Source organism: Chenopodium album, chromosome 21 (genome assembly GCF_948465745.1).
Source record: "Chenopodium album chromosome 21, dcCheAlbu1.1, whole genome shotgun sequence".
NCBI lineage: Eukaryota > Viridiplantae > Streptophyta > Magnoliopsida > Caryophyllales > Amaranthaceae > Chenopodium > Chenopodium album.
The window spans coordinates 41,330,157-41,345,275 of record NC_137854.1 but is presented as its reverse complement, the minus strand read 5'-3'; the positions used below and the strand labels follow the sequence as shown (position 1 = coordinate 41,345,275).

The following is a 15,119-nucleotide window of genomic DNA, read 5'->3' as shown; positions in this document are numbered from 1 at the left end:
ATAAAGTGATCATAATCAAATATTAACTCTTGCTTCCTCCCAACTATTCTTATCTTCTACTGTACAAAACATCTATTCATATTTTTCAGCTTTCGCAGGTATAAATAATTTCTCCTTTTACTTCATAATTTTGTGATTTTTTTTCATTTTTGTTTTTAAAATTCTTTACGCTTTTACTTTATTTAATTCTTTGCAAATCTCATTTATTACCCAATCCCCAGCTCACCCACGTTATACATATGCAATTACTCACCCACATTTTTATACAATCGCAGTTGCCACATCAATATTTTTTTTCTCCAATTACATACCTCAATTGTCAATACATTTGCAAACTGTAAACTTTAAGAGTATGGATAGGAAAGGTAGTATAATCAGTTTCCTGGTTAGCTATTCATAGTTCTATGCTTTTAAAACGATACCTTGAATCTAATTAACCCTAATAATATGGGGTATGTACAAGAGTATAGCAATTAAGTTATACACAAACTTTGATTTGTAAGCATGAACTGCATAATGCATTGGCAAAAACATGACAAAAATCGAATATACATAGGGTAATAGAGTCCTTTGGTTTTATATCACTTACTCTTTATAAGTAGCAAATTCAAAGGAAACTCATATATTTATTCTAATTATCTACCCCAAATTTTGCATGATGTTTTTTTAGATAATAGAATGTGAAATTTCTTCTTACTTTATGGCTACATTTTTTGTACACTTTTCCTCATGGTTCATATATCTATATATATAGTTTGTGATACGTAGTAAAGAACAAAATGATGAAGATGACACAGCCACCAGTGATGCTAGCCGTGCCAATCTTGATATTATACCTCCAGAAATCGTGTTAAAGGTATTCGACGAGAAGATCCTCTTGAACGTCTTTTGTGAGAAAAGGAAAGGGATTTTGACGACAATACTTAAGGAGGTAGAGAAGTATGATCTAAGTGTTGTTAATTGTAGCATAATTCCCTTTGACAATGTGGCCTTGGACATTACAATCGTTGCACAGGTAATTAAACCTTCTTCCATCTCCTTCTGTTACAAAATTTTACCAATGTATGTATTAACTATTATATACTGCTAATAGAGTTATGAGAAAGAAAATGTTGGAAAGCTAACTTAATTATATTGATGAGTATACAAGAGTACATATAGTACAATACAAGATTAGAGCATTGAATATCACCAGGTATTATATATGGCTAAGTACATTAGCTAATAAGTAATAAGGGATATCTTTGACTATTAATATAAATGAGTAAAACAAGGGATTACACAATTAACATGCACAATCTATAAACAATAACTAATAAATAATGATGACATCCATTGCGAGTGCAACAATATACTTCAAATATATAAAGGAAAATATATTCGATCAATGATTATTACTGTTCTTTGGTTTGAAAAACTCTACAAAACCTAGCTAATCTACTTTGATTTGATTTTGGTTTATGTAGATGGAAAAGGGTTTCAACCAGAAGGTGAAAGATCTTATTAAAACTCTTCGCTCAGCTCTCGATGTGGCTAGCCCCTAAACTCTAAAGACCATTAATAACGGGGAATATGTATGGTGGATCAAATGAAGGTTGACGAATCATCCTAGCTGTGCAAAAGTATGGCTATTTCATTGTCAACAAATTTACTATATAATTTGGTGTGCAATGGTTATGTTTAACACCGGACCAATGTAACATAATGGTTGAGACTTAGAAGTTTAGAGTATGAAAACAATATGTGCGTGCTACATATGTCCTTGTGTAACACTTCACTTTTGAAAGGCAATGGTAAACGTTTACAAATATATTTCATTTTGTATTTATCTTATTTAACACCTCTAAAATAATACCCTTAAAAGCAAACTTAAGGCGTTACTCTGTCACATCTTATGTAGAACTACCTTACCTATAACTAGTGGAAACATGGTGTTTTGAGGTATGTTAGCCTGTTAGGGTTGGGGGAATGTGCTCGCTTTTGTTCTTTACTACGGAGTACTACGTATCACAAACTAGATATATAGACCTCGCTTTTGTGATATTGGCTCGGCCCTCTGCCTATTTTTAGGCCCACATAAGCCCAACTTTGACCCCAGTATAGCACGGCTCAACCCTTGCCCTTTGTACTTACTGTAAATATTTTTCCTTTTCCATAAACGTCATTCTACTATTTAAAATTATATTGTCACTCCTTTGACAATTAGTGTTTCGTGGAGACGGATGTACCATGCGCGTGGTACATCCGTTCCCAAAAAAAAAAAGGAAAGAACATTGTATAGAGATCAGATGTAAAGAACATTTAGCTAAAATGAAAAGAACATATAGTTAAACTAAAACGAATATGTTATAGAATTGTAAATATTAAAGAACATATATAATTTGAATGTTCTTTTCACTAGCTAGGTTAAAGAACATATATAATTTGATGTTAATTAAAGAACATGTTATCATGTTTGCTCATTTGTACAAAATGACTAAAGTTTGTTTTCCTCATTTACATATATTATATGCTTATCTGCAAGTTTTGTTAAAAACAGGCGCTTTACATACATTATGTGCAACTTTTCAAAAAAAAAAAAAATACTACATTTTTAGTACTGTTTTTATTAAAAAAAAAAAGATTGGAAAAATTAGAAAAAACAAACCCAACTTTCGTCAATTTTGGTAGAATAACCCCAACTTTCATTTATTCTGGAATATCCGAACTTTGGGGGTATTCTTTTTCTTCAATTCCAAATACCGGTTACCGGTTGAATGGGTTGTTTTTTTTTTTTTGTTAAAGTGACATGTGTAAGAAATTAATTGGTTCAAAAATATTTTTAAAAAAAAAACCAAAATTAAAAAAGAAAAAACCACTTAGCCAAAACCTTAACCACCCTAAAAATTCGGCAACCCGCCAACCCAGCCACCTCCCTCGTCGGCTGGCCGCCTCTCCCCCACCACTAGAGTCGCCGCTTTGACCCAAACCACCATCCCCTCCCCGAAACTCCCACGCCACCAGCCAAACCCCAAAAACCACTAGCCCTACTCCCGAAATCCCCAAAAACCAGCAGCCCTACTCTTGAAAAATCCCTCTATACCACCTTCCCCACCATCGAAAACCACCAAAACCCCTTCCCCACCGTCAAAAACCCTAGCCGCTAGGGTTTCGAGGTGGGGGAGGAGTAATTGGGGTTTTTCGAGAGTGGAAAAGGGCTTGCTTTAGGTGGCTGCGTGAGGGGTTGAACGGGATTTCGGGAAAGAGGGAAAACGGCGAGGGAAGAACGCGGTTCACTGGGAAAGAACGACGGCTTTTCGGTGATGGTGAGGCGGCGGGTTTCTGTGGTGGTGGAGGTTGGTTATGGTGGAGCGGTGGGGGAGGGGAGGCTGCTGGCTGGGTTTTTCTTTTTTTTTTTAATTTTTTTGGACCAACCAAGACTTGACACCAACCAGGACTTGACACGTGTCAAGTGACCTGATGTAATAGGTCATTAACTTTGGTTGAATGGTTAGGGATTGAAGAAAAAGAATGACCCATAAAGTTCAGATTATTTCAGAATAATCAAAAGTTGGGATTATTATTTCTAATCTATCCTAAATAGTTTACTAGCATACCCTTATTTAATGTTTCTCAAATACAATTACAAAACTAAATCAAAATTTTATTTAGTGCTCATTTAGTTTGCTAGGGAATGAGTAATAACCAAAATTTCCAAACTTTTGTTCTTATCCTTCCGTCCCATTCTAACTAACTTTAAATAGACAAAATAATTTCAATATCATCTAACAACAACACCAACAATAATAATGCTAATTAAAAGTTCAACCTAAAATAAAGTTCTACTTCCAAGAAGTGCCTTCACTAAAAATTCTAAAATAGTCATTTGAAAAATGACTACCACCGTTATTAAAATTGAATGGCTGTGATTTAATGATTTTTACATTATTTTTAAATTCTATTTATTAAAATTCATTTTCCTTATCTTAAGAATTCATTTTAAATTTTTGAAAATTAAATATTCTAATATTCGGTTTTTTTTCAAATTAATTTATGAAAACTAGTTTTTATTATTAAAAAAAAAAAAAAAAAAAAAAAGACAAGATCAATTGAAATTTTTTTTTTAATCAAGAAATAATTAAATTTATTTTTTATTAATATTAACATTCAAAAATAATTCAAAATTCATTAAATCTTAATCGTTCATTTCTAAAAATTATGGTTATCATTTTTCAAACGACAACCATAGAATCATCCGTTCTTACTTATTTACTTAAATAGAAATAGGCAAAATTAATTTTTTTTAGCTCACTACTACTCTAACATGTTTAGCTCATTTTATCCAAATTAGCAAATTTTAATTTACAAAATTTCATTAGTTAATACTCCCTCTATTCTCGAAAGAAAGTCACGTTTGGTAGTTTTATACGATTAACAAGGAATATAAGATAATGAAAAAGAACGATTAGAGGTTATATGTGTCAAATGCTAAAGGGATTAACTTAACTGTGAAAATAATAATATTTCAATCGGGGGTAGGTAAATATTTTTGTAAACTAAATAGGAATATTTGCATTGAGAATATGAAAATATTTTGATAAATGGGAATAGTTATACGAAAAATATTTAGGGAAATGTGTTTACAAAAATAATTATTTTAATCTAGAAAAATTATTAAAACGTAACTGTTGAGCCCCTATTCACTTCACCTTTAAATGAAATATTGATTAAATATTATTTCAGTTCAATAAAAATAATTTCATTTTAGAGTTTCGGTAAAAACAAGTAAAGTTCAGTTCAGTAAATTAATTTTAGTTAAGTAAAATTAAGATTTGTTCAGTAAAATTCAGTATATTGTAAAGATTTAATATATAATAGAATCAATAAATTAATTTAGATCAACCAAATTAATTTAAGTTTAGCAAAAAAATTTCAATTCAGTAAAAATAATTTTAGTTAAGAAAAATCAGGTGAACCAAACAAGGCCTAAAGAGGAATGCCTAAATGGCAAACGTAACACTTTCTCATGAACGGACAAAGCATTTAATATATCACCATAGATCTATCTAATATCTATCTATACTATATATTAAATGGCGTTCCAAAGGATGTTTATGTACCACGTGCCACTCTGTGGTACTCTCCTCTACTTGTTTTTTTATTGCATGCGCCACGTGTCACTCTCGTCTATTTGGTTCTTATTGCATTCAAATCATCATTATAAAAAAAATAGAAACAAGATTCAAACATGCAATATCTACCTGTAAAACAACTGTCTTACCACCAAGCTATGCCACATTTTATGTTCTTTATTGAATACAAAGTATTGATGATATGTAGTGGATGAAAATGTGAAAACGAATTTTATTACGAAAAAAACTGTATCATTGATTTAAATGTATACTAAAAATCAACCACCATTTCGACCCGGAGCCGGGCATGCCCAGGCCAAAATACTAGTGCTACGTATTAAAAGGCGTTTATAAAAATGTCTATGTGCCATGTGTAGCCTTTCTTACACCAATATCACGCCACCCACCATTCAATAATCTTTAGCATCACGCCCCTTCACCAAGCAATATTTTTATCCATAATATCATAAACTAAAAATGCATACAAAGAAGTTTGAACACAAAACCTCGTTTAATGAAAAGCACATGAATTACCATCATAGCTAGATAACAATAAATCTTGCTCTATTAATCCACGTTTATATATAACTACATACAAGTATTAGAAATCTATTGACTGTTGGTGTAGTGGTGATTGTGGCTACACTTGGTAGGGACGACCCGTGTTCGATCCCCCACCACAACAATTACGAAGGGACCGTAACCTAATCACCCAGAATAAATCTCAGAATCCGGATTAGTCCAAAGGGTGAACCCGACGGAACACCAAAAAAAACATATAAGTATTAGAATGTAAAATATAAACAAAAAATCCAAAATAATTTATTGCTGTTATTGTATTCCAATTTACAAACAATAAAAAATAATTTAACAAGTCTTTCAAATCGTTTATATAAAAATGAAATTATTCAAAGTATCACGCGGAGCAAAGTATGGATCACAAACTGGATATTTTAGATATTTTGGGAAATGATATGCTGTAGTGCATTTTCCAAGTGTTTCACCAGTGCCTGCGCGCTCATACTAAAATCATCACTCGCCTGAAATTCATGTGTACAAATTGTTGTTAAATAAAGCGGTTATGATATATTCCCTCCATTCGTGTATTAATTTGACTTTAGATGTGTATAATTAAATATTAAAAAAATATTAATATTATGAATACGATGGTCAGGTTAGTATATAAATAATTTAAAATTGCCAAACATGTCAATTATATGAATAATAAAAATAGTCAAGGTCAAGTTGATATATATGTATGCATGTGAAACTTCTCAAACATACTACGTATATGATATGAGCGACACAACGTAAGATTTTGAAATTTTAAGTACAATAGCCTTAAAAAGTGATTAAGGGCCTGTTCTCATTGACTGAACTCAGTTGAACTGAACTGAACTAAACTCAGCTGAACTGAACTGAACTCGGCTGAACTGAACTGAAATGAATATTTTATAAGAGAAGGAAATTAGGAGCTGAACTGAATTGAGCTGAACTGAACTGAACTGAACTGAACTAAACTGAACTCAGCTGAACTGAACTGAACTAAATTTCAACGTAAGAGAACAGGCCCTAAGTCGGCAATATAATGATAGTCTAGATACTTTGATATTTTAAATTTAGACAGTATGTGATCAAGAGTCGGTGTATATATATAACAAATATATATAGTTGCATATTGTTACTTTATATATATATATATATATATATATATATATATATATATATATATATATATATATATATATGCAGTTTAGGGTTATTTGTATATTTTTTTAAAAGCCAATTAATTTCAAAGCTTAAGGAAAAAAATTGATCTAGTTTCAAATTTTGTATCAAAGCATCTGACTCGCAAATAATAATAATAATAATAATAATAATAATAATAATAATCTCATTTTCATAGTCAATGTCGTTAAATGTAGTGTGCAAAGACTCATATTGCATAGGGCTTCATTTTTTTTTTTGAGGTCCATAGGGCTTCATATTAAGAGGACCCGAAAACTAAAAAGAGTTAAGTTTAAACAAAGAAACACACAAGTAGCACATATATAACATCAATTTACATCAATTTTCCTTGGACTACTTCATTTTGTCTACTTTGATTTATAGCATATATTATGTTTTATTGTTTTTTGATCTTCCCGTACTTACACTATAAGAGTTCTTAAATTAATTGAAGATAATCTTATTATCATACTCCTATGTCTCCCGTTATCAATAATTATTTCCAAGTTGTAATCTCTAAAATTAGATGGCAGATCCCTTTTAATCTTTTGTTATCTCAGAAAGCTTAACTCATTTTTACTTTTTCATTCCTCTTTATGCCGAGCCGACCCCAGTCAATTCCCCAGATTAACAAATTTGTTTATCTGGGGGTATAATTGTCTTTGCAAGTAGCAATGGAGGGGTATATGCGTCTTTCCATGTACTAATTGAGGGGTACATGTGTAATTTTCTCACTAAACAGTAAAAGCAAAAAGCAAACAGTAATTGAACAGTACTTAATAAATGACCCTGCTATTTCAATATATTTACAAAAATGCCATCAGATTAACAAAAATTCGTTTAATTGGCAGATTAACTTGTATTTTCCCCTTTATGCCATCCCTTTAACCCTTTTATCATCTTACTTCTCATATATACTTGACTCTATTTACCTATCTTAACACTTTGTATGTCTTACTTTATCACCTTTTTTAATTTCTTACACCAACTCACTTTGTCTTACACTTTTTCACGTTAACTATCCTAACATTAGTATTATCAGTCTTAATTTAGACAACTGTATCATGGTTAAATTGATATATAATAAAAAAGAGTAGCATACCTTAGCAATAATTGTGATATTAATGGCATAGCTTCCAAATGGAGTGGTTTGGCAATTTAAAGTGATCAAATTAAGGTTTCCAATTTCCTCAAGAATCTTTTGAATGAGACCTTTAATCTTAAGAGAGTGAACCCTAATGAGGATATTGTTGTTTAAAACCTTGGCTTCGATTTCCAAGTTATCATCAAGATTCATAGTTTTGTTGGAGTTTTGACGAACATCAGAAACAGAATTTGCAGCATCATCAAAAGTTTGCGTTTGTATCTTGTTAACAAGACAAACCGACTCCATTGTCTTCTTCGACGTCTGCTCTTCCAAAACCTTAGCTCGATTTTCAAGTTGTTTTAAGTACTCAACTGTTTCAGCTAGAATTGATGCCTTGTCCGTCTGCATTATAGTGTTTAACAATCCATTATATAATACAAGTATTGCCAATAGTCAAATCAAGTTTGTCATGTATGATACTATCTATATAAAAAGAAAACATATAGGTTAAATCTTATGGGGGATCCAACAATGAGAAGTATACTAGAGTAAATAATAAGTTTAACTTTTTAAAAAGTCCATTTCCCTTTAATATATTGCTTAAATTAGGGTCTGTTCACATTTACTTAATTTCAGTTCAGTTCAGTTCAGTTCAGTTCAGCTCTTAATTTCCTTCTCTCATAAAATATTCATTTCAGCTCAATTTAGTTCAGTTCAGCTCCAATCAGTTCAGTTCAGTTCAGTTCAGCTTAGTTCAGTAAATGTGAACAGGCCCTTAATGTAGTGATTAGACTTTGTGATCAAGAACAATCCAACCATTTAATAGTATTGTAGATTATGTTTTAGGAAGAAAATATACTAGTATATACAATGCAATTTATAAAGGAGTACATATGAGGTCAAATAAAAAAAAAAACGTGTACATGTCCTTTAATTTTCCATTAATTTCTTATAAAGGTGCTTTTTGATTTGACCCTTACTACCATATCTACTTATGAGTTATGACTTAAACCTAATTTAAGTATGTATAAACATATAAAGTAGCATAATTACATCTTTTATTAAAGTAGGGAATCTTGGGTTTACTTTTTTTTTTTTTTTTTTCTCAATTATAAAACCAATTCAAAAAGATTTAATAAGAAACATGTGTTATGTCTAACAAAATGAAAATACCATAACCTCCCTTTAAGAAATCCAATAAAAAAATGGAGAAGTATCGATTAAAAGACCCTAAATATTTTAAAACAAATAGTATGTTAAAATTGTAAATGTTAACATATGTATAAGATACAACTAAATAAATAAATAGTACCATTACATGGTATAATGGTACATATTTAATATATTTTCCAAATGACAAATAAATATGTACATGTATAATTGTATATACTTTATATACATTTTTTTTTCTCAAATTTTACCTAACTTATTTATATATATACTCCCTCCGTGTTTTAATAAGTGTTATACTTACCAAATCCGGCCGTATTTTAATAAGTGTTACACTTTCTTTTTTGGCAAAAAACTACATTAAAATATTATATCTCTCTCCTCTCATGGTCCCCACTCAAACCTACTATTAATGGAAAATTAAAGGACATTTATTACTTTTTTTATTATATCTTTCTTCTCACATTTATTACTTTTTTCAATAAACTATTAACCCCACTATCTTTCTTTTACAATTTTTTAATACTCCAACTACCCCCACTTACCTCTTATTTTATTAAAGTCAACTAAATTGTCTAAAACTATGTGCCGGTAAAAGTGTAACACTTAAAAAAAATACGGAGGGAGTAGTATATCTTTTTCATTTCCACAGTTAAATTTAATGCAAATAAAATAAAATAAAATAAATAACGATGATTTGAAAGGTTCCAAAAATGAATTATTAGCAGAGTATATGAAGAAATTAATAAAAAGTTTGGCCCCGTTCTCTTCACTTTATTTTTGCTGAACTTAAATTATTTTTGCTGAAACAAAATTATATTTGCTGAACTTAAATTATTTTTATTGAACTTAAATTAATTTTACTGAACTGAAATTATTTTTACTGATTTTCTATTATAATTCTTCTTTAAGAAAACTGAATATTACTGAACTGGACTTATTTTTACTGAATAGAAATTATTTTTACTAAACTGAACTGAAATTATTTTTACTTGATACTATTTTTTTAAGGTGAAAAGAACAGGGTCTTAAAGCCTGTTCTCTTACGTTGAAATTCAGTTCAGTTCAGTTCAGTTCAGTTCAGCTGAGTTCAGTTCAGTTCAGTTCAGCTGAGTTCAGTTCAGTTCAGTTCAGCTCAATTCAGTTCAGTTCAGTTCAGTTCAGCTCCTAATTTCCTTCTCTTATAAAATATTCATTTCAGTTCAGGTCAGTTTAGTTCAGTTCAGTTCAGCTGAGTTCAGTTCAGTTCAGTTCAGTTCAGTTCAGCTGATTTCAGTTCAGTTCAGTTCAGTTCAGCTGAGTTCAATCAATGACAACAGGCCCTTATTGTTAGCAAAATAGAGCAACCTTTTTAAATTATTAAAAAAAAAAGAAAAAAAAATGAAAGGAATGCAGCTTTACAAAATAATTTTAAAAATCAATGTTAAAAGAAAAATAAATAGAGTATTTTTAGAAAAACAGGTGACACTCTAGATTTATGCAAATTTTCTTGTTATTTATAGATATTATAGATAGATATCTTTTGTTTCTTGCCATTCCTTACATTTCTTCTCCAGATATCCCAAATGTTAGCTCTACAACAAAGTAATTCAAGGCCAACTCATACAAAACTATACATGGTATACAAATAAATTTCTAGTCCAAAATGTGGTTTCAATGTTATAAAAAAAATAAATAAATAAATAAAGGGTGTATCACGCTTGTCTTGACTATGAGAGAGATTCATTGAAAACAACTTTTTTTTTTAATTGGATTTTAAACCAATTCATCTAATATATCCATTAATCCCTGAGGCCCTTTTTGGTTCAATATTAGTAAAGGAAAAAAAAAAAATAGAAAATATAGATTTTATTTTCCAATATTTGATCAATAATGGAAGGAATGAAGGATATGAAGGGAAGAGAATCGAAACATCTTTCGTTTTTTTTTCCTTTCTCTTTCCTCTCAAATTTCTTCAATTTTAGGATGAAAGAAGAGTGAAAATAATGTAAAGAAGCATCCACTTCCTTTCCTTTCCCATTAATTCTCATATATTATACGAGTACCAAACATGAGAAAACAATTTATTTTTATTTATTTTAAAAAATCATTTATTTTCTTTTCCTACAAAATCCCTTCAACCAAACAAAGCCCAAACGATCGATTATATAATTTATTCGGTTATGCCTACTTTTTTCAAATATTCTTATAAATAAACATTTAGCATCAAAATGATGAGGGTTTTTTTTTTTTTTTTTTTTTTTTTTTTTTTTTTTTTTGCTTAGAGTGCTTCTATTTTAATGACCTAAAAACTGTAGGTAATATAATTACCTTCATTACATTTATATGAATTATACCAGATACTCATTGAATAAAAAAAAAATGACTACAGATCGAATCCATTGTATTGGTTCATACTTCATAGTAAGTCATAGCTAAGCTTAAGTATAATTTTCTTGGCAAATTTTATGTTATTATGTACATATATACTTTTATAAAAAAGTATAAAATGGGGCTTTCCCTCGGATTAGGTCCATTAGAGTTTCGATGAAGTTTATATATTTTGGTACTGAAGTATTAAAAAGCTAGAAATTAGCCTACAATGCAATTTTAAATCTACAAGCGTTATTCTTTTTTTGAACGGACAAGCGTTATTCTAAAACATATTGTAGATATATAGTTGAAGCAGTGATTAAATGATATTTAATTTACACTCACCTATCTATATTTAGTCCTAATAACTACTCGTGGTATTATTATTGAATTAATTTGCTCCCAATTGAATTCAAATCTAAAAGAACAAAAATAATATATGATCATCTGTATCTATGATCATGAATTGAATTTATGTTTCGCTTAAATAAATTCCAATCCAATAATAAAAGTCCCTTTGAATTTGAGGCCCCCTCCATTTCACCAAGTAAAAAAGAAACCTTTTTTTTTTCTTTTTGACCCATAAAAAAAAAATAAAAAAAAAAAAAAAAAAAAAAAAGAAACCTTTTGAATTTAAAGGTGATCAATTAGATTTGACCAATACATAAATAGATTTACTTATGTTTTTGCTTGCAAAAAAATAATTAAGAAGCTAGCTAGTAATTAATGTATATGTACCTTGTTGAGAGCAGGAATTAGGGCAGAGAGAGCAATAAACCCTTGAGTCATCTTCTCCCTTCGCCTCCTCTCCGCAACTACGTGCTCATTAGAAGTCAACATAACCCTCTTGTTGTTACCATTACTAAGTTTAGGCGGATTGGTTTCGAATTCCGAGCTCCCAAAACATATGAGCTTCCCGGATGAGCTCCAACTACTCGGTGTGATCTCATTTGTCACCTCCATAACAACCGCCTCCAAACTATCATTATTGATGTCCAAGATCACATCTCGTGTTTCAAAAATATCTTCGAATTCAAACACATCTGAGCTCATCACCATTTCACAATGATGCAATATTGATGCTGGATCTTCCTTCTCCTGCAAAGTACATATATATTATTCTCTATGAATCCCTGATTTTTTTTTTTCTTTTTTTTGTGGAACGTACTAATTAATTTAATTTAATTTAATTATTTTAATTGATTTTGGAAAAATCAGTTGTAAAAAAAAAAAACTTACAAGATCAGATAACCATTCTTCGGAAGACATTTCCATGAATTGCTAAAAGAAATGCTAAGAAAACTGCATTAATCAAGAAAGTTAACAAAATTATCTTTTTCGAGATGCACATGCGCAATTAAATGAAATCATATAAATTTAATGACTATTAAAATGTCATGTTGAAGGGATTTCGAGGTTAAATACGTCTGATTCATAACTTCAAGTAAATAATTTAATGCAGGAATAGTGGTGCAACCATTGAAGTTTGAAATTAAAAGAAAAAAAATTAGGGGTTGGAAAATGATGCGTACCTTGAAAAGGATGCCAAATTTAAATGTTGAATGTAAATGAAATAATGGATGATGATTTATCATATAATTTATATGCACTTTGGATTTGATTATTAAATTGTATACATCGACTAAAAAATAAAACATGTGGGTCGTTCCTATTTATATTTACAAGGTTGTTATGTGCTTATGCCTAAATAGACGTGTTGTAGAAAGTCATCTTTGCTTGACCATTCAAAAGGATGAATCACTGAATTGTGATTCTTCATTATTTATTTTACTACTGTTTTTTTTTTTTGTTTCATACGTATATTATTTACAGCAAAAAAATATTTTTTATGTCTCACAAATATACCTTTTTGTTGTAAATAATATAAAACGGATGTAGTAGTTTATTTTATAACTTCCTCCAATTACCGTTGTAAGAAATACAACTTTAACAATGACTTTTTTTACTAATACTAAAACACAAGCTTAGGGATAGCAGTAAAACAAGAAGAAAAGAAAAAAGGGACAGTTTTTTTTCTTTTCTTTTTTGTTTTTCCTAAAATAAGCTTGGGTACAATTTTATCTGAATGTTGCAAGTTATTTATTATATCAATTGATGATTTCTTTTAACTATTGAAGTTAAACAGGCGTATAGAATAATACAGAAAGGCTAAGGGCCTGTTCATATTTACTTAATTTCAGTTCAGTTCAGTTCAGTTCAGCTCCAATCAGTTCAGTTCAGTTTAGTTCAGTTCCAATCAGTTCAGTTCAGTTCAGCTCTGAATTTCCCTCTCACATAAAATATTCATTTCAGCTCAATTCAGTTCAGTTCAGTTCCAATCAGTTCAGTTCAGTTCAGTTCAGTTCAGCTCTGAATTTCCCTCTCACATAAAATATTCATTTCAGCTCAATTCAGTTCAGTTCAGTTCAGTTCAGTTCCAATCAGTTCAGTTCAGTTCAGTTCAGCTCCAATCAGTTCAGTTCAGTTCAGCTCAGTTCAGTAAATATGAACAGGCCCTAAGTTAAGAAACTCTAGTTTATGTTAAATATACAGAATGTGTATGCAAGAAGTTGTTAGAAGGTTGACTATATATATTCCACTTCTATGATTTTACACCATTTATACTTATACAAATTTTTTAAATAAAACCTTTTTTATCATTGTAAGACTAATTAAGGGTTTGTTCACATTTACTTAATATTAGTTCGGTTCAGTTCAGGCCCTGTTAAGTTCACCTTTAAAAAATAATATTCAGTTAAAATAATTTCAATTTAGTAAAAATAAGTTCAGTTCAGTGAAATTAATTTCAATTCAGTAAAAATTAGTAACTCTAAAGAAAAAATATAATAGAGAATTAGTCAAAATAATTTCAGTTCAGCAAAATTAATTTCACTCCAGTAAAAATAATTTCACTACAGTAAAAAAAATTTAAGTTCAACAAAAATAATTTTAGTTCAGTAAAATTAATTTCAGTTCAACAAAAATAAGGTGAAGTGAACGGCGCCTAAGGCCTGTTCTCATTTATTGAACTGAACTGATTGGAGCTGAACTAAACTAAACTAAATACTTTATGAGAGAAGGAAATTAGAAACTAAACTGATTGGAGCTGAACTGAAAATAAGCTGAACAGAATAGGCCCTAAAACCAACTTATAAGTGCACTGTTAGAGAAAAATTAATACATCAATCCTTCTTTTACTATAATTTATCTATATTCATTCTATTACATGCTTGTAGATATCAGCTATGTTGGTTGGTTTAAGTCGTGGTACTCCAAGATTGACATCAAATCTGGTGTTAGTCTTTTGCCTTTGCACCTCTTTCTATTGTAATTTTGTAAAAATCCACTCTAAGATGGAGCCACCAAATGTTGAGTAAACGTAGTTACTTAAGAAGCTGGACAGCAAATAAAGGTCTCATGCAGTGGCTCCTCATACATCACCATCCTTGTGGGCCTATAACTAAAAATAAAATCAAAATACTCTTACTCAATTATTATTATTATTATTATTATTATTATTATTATTATTATTATTATATATATATATATATATATATATGAAAGTAAGTCGGGAATTATATTAATCACACCAAATCAAGCTCCGCCAAGGCTATGTATCTTGAGGGAAAGAGTCAAGAAATACAAACTCCGGCCCGCTAGGGGGAAGTAAT

General features: G+C 30.0%; 2 protein-coding genes across 2 annotated transcripts; one reads left to right on the top strand and one right to left on the bottom strand.

Annotated features, from left to right (window-relative positions):
* Positions 1-352: 352 nt before the first annotated feature.
* Positions 353-1,544, top strand: LOC145600861 (transcription factor bHLH19-like). Its single transcript, XM_081656714.1, has 3 exons — positions 353-385; positions 755-1,015; positions 1,467-1,544. The coding sequence occupies exons 1-3, from the start codon at positions 353-355 to the stop codon at positions 1,542-1,544; spliced, it is 372 nt and encodes a 123-aa protein (XP_081512840.1).
* A 4,520-nt stretch (positions 1,545-6,064) lies between these two features.
* Positions 6,065-12,723, bottom strand: LOC145603132 (transcription factor NAI1-like). The gene is made up of 4 exons (XM_081659265.1): positions 12,688-12,723; positions 12,187-12,546; positions 7,942-8,328; positions 6,065-6,151 (listed from the first exon to the last, which is right to left on the bottom strand). The coding sequence occupies exons 1-4, from the start codon at positions 12,721-12,723 to the stop codon at positions 6,065-6,067; spliced, it is 870 nt and encodes a 289-aa protein (XP_081515391.1).
* Between the last annotated feature and the right edge of the window lie 2,396 nt (positions 12,724-15,119).

Excerpts from the sequence above, each read along its gene's own strand:
- LOC145600861 (XM_081656714.1), top strand. The coding sequence starts at position 353 with ATGGATAGGAAAGGTAGTATAATCAGTTTCCTG. Across the intron at positions 386-754 it reads GTAGTATAATCAGTTTCCTG|TTTGTGATACGTAGTAAAGA; the intron begins GTTAGCTATTCA and ends CTATATATATAG. Across the intron at positions 1,016-1,466 it reads ACATTACAATCGTTGCACAG|ATGGAAAAGGGTTTCAACCA; the intron begins GTAATTAAACCT and ends TGGTTTATGTAG.
- LOC145603132 (XM_081659265.1), bottom strand. The coding sequence starts at position 12,723 with ATGGAAATGTCTTCCGAAGAATGGTTATCTGATCTT. Across the intron at positions 8,329-12,186 it reads TAATTCCTGCTCTCAACAAG|ACGGACAAGGCATCAATTCT; the intron begins GTACATATACAT and ends ACTATAATGCAG. Across the intron at positions 6,152-7,941 it reads ATATCACAATTATTGCTAAG|GCGAGTGATGATTTTAGTAT; the intron begins GTATGCTACTCT and ends CATGAATTTCAG.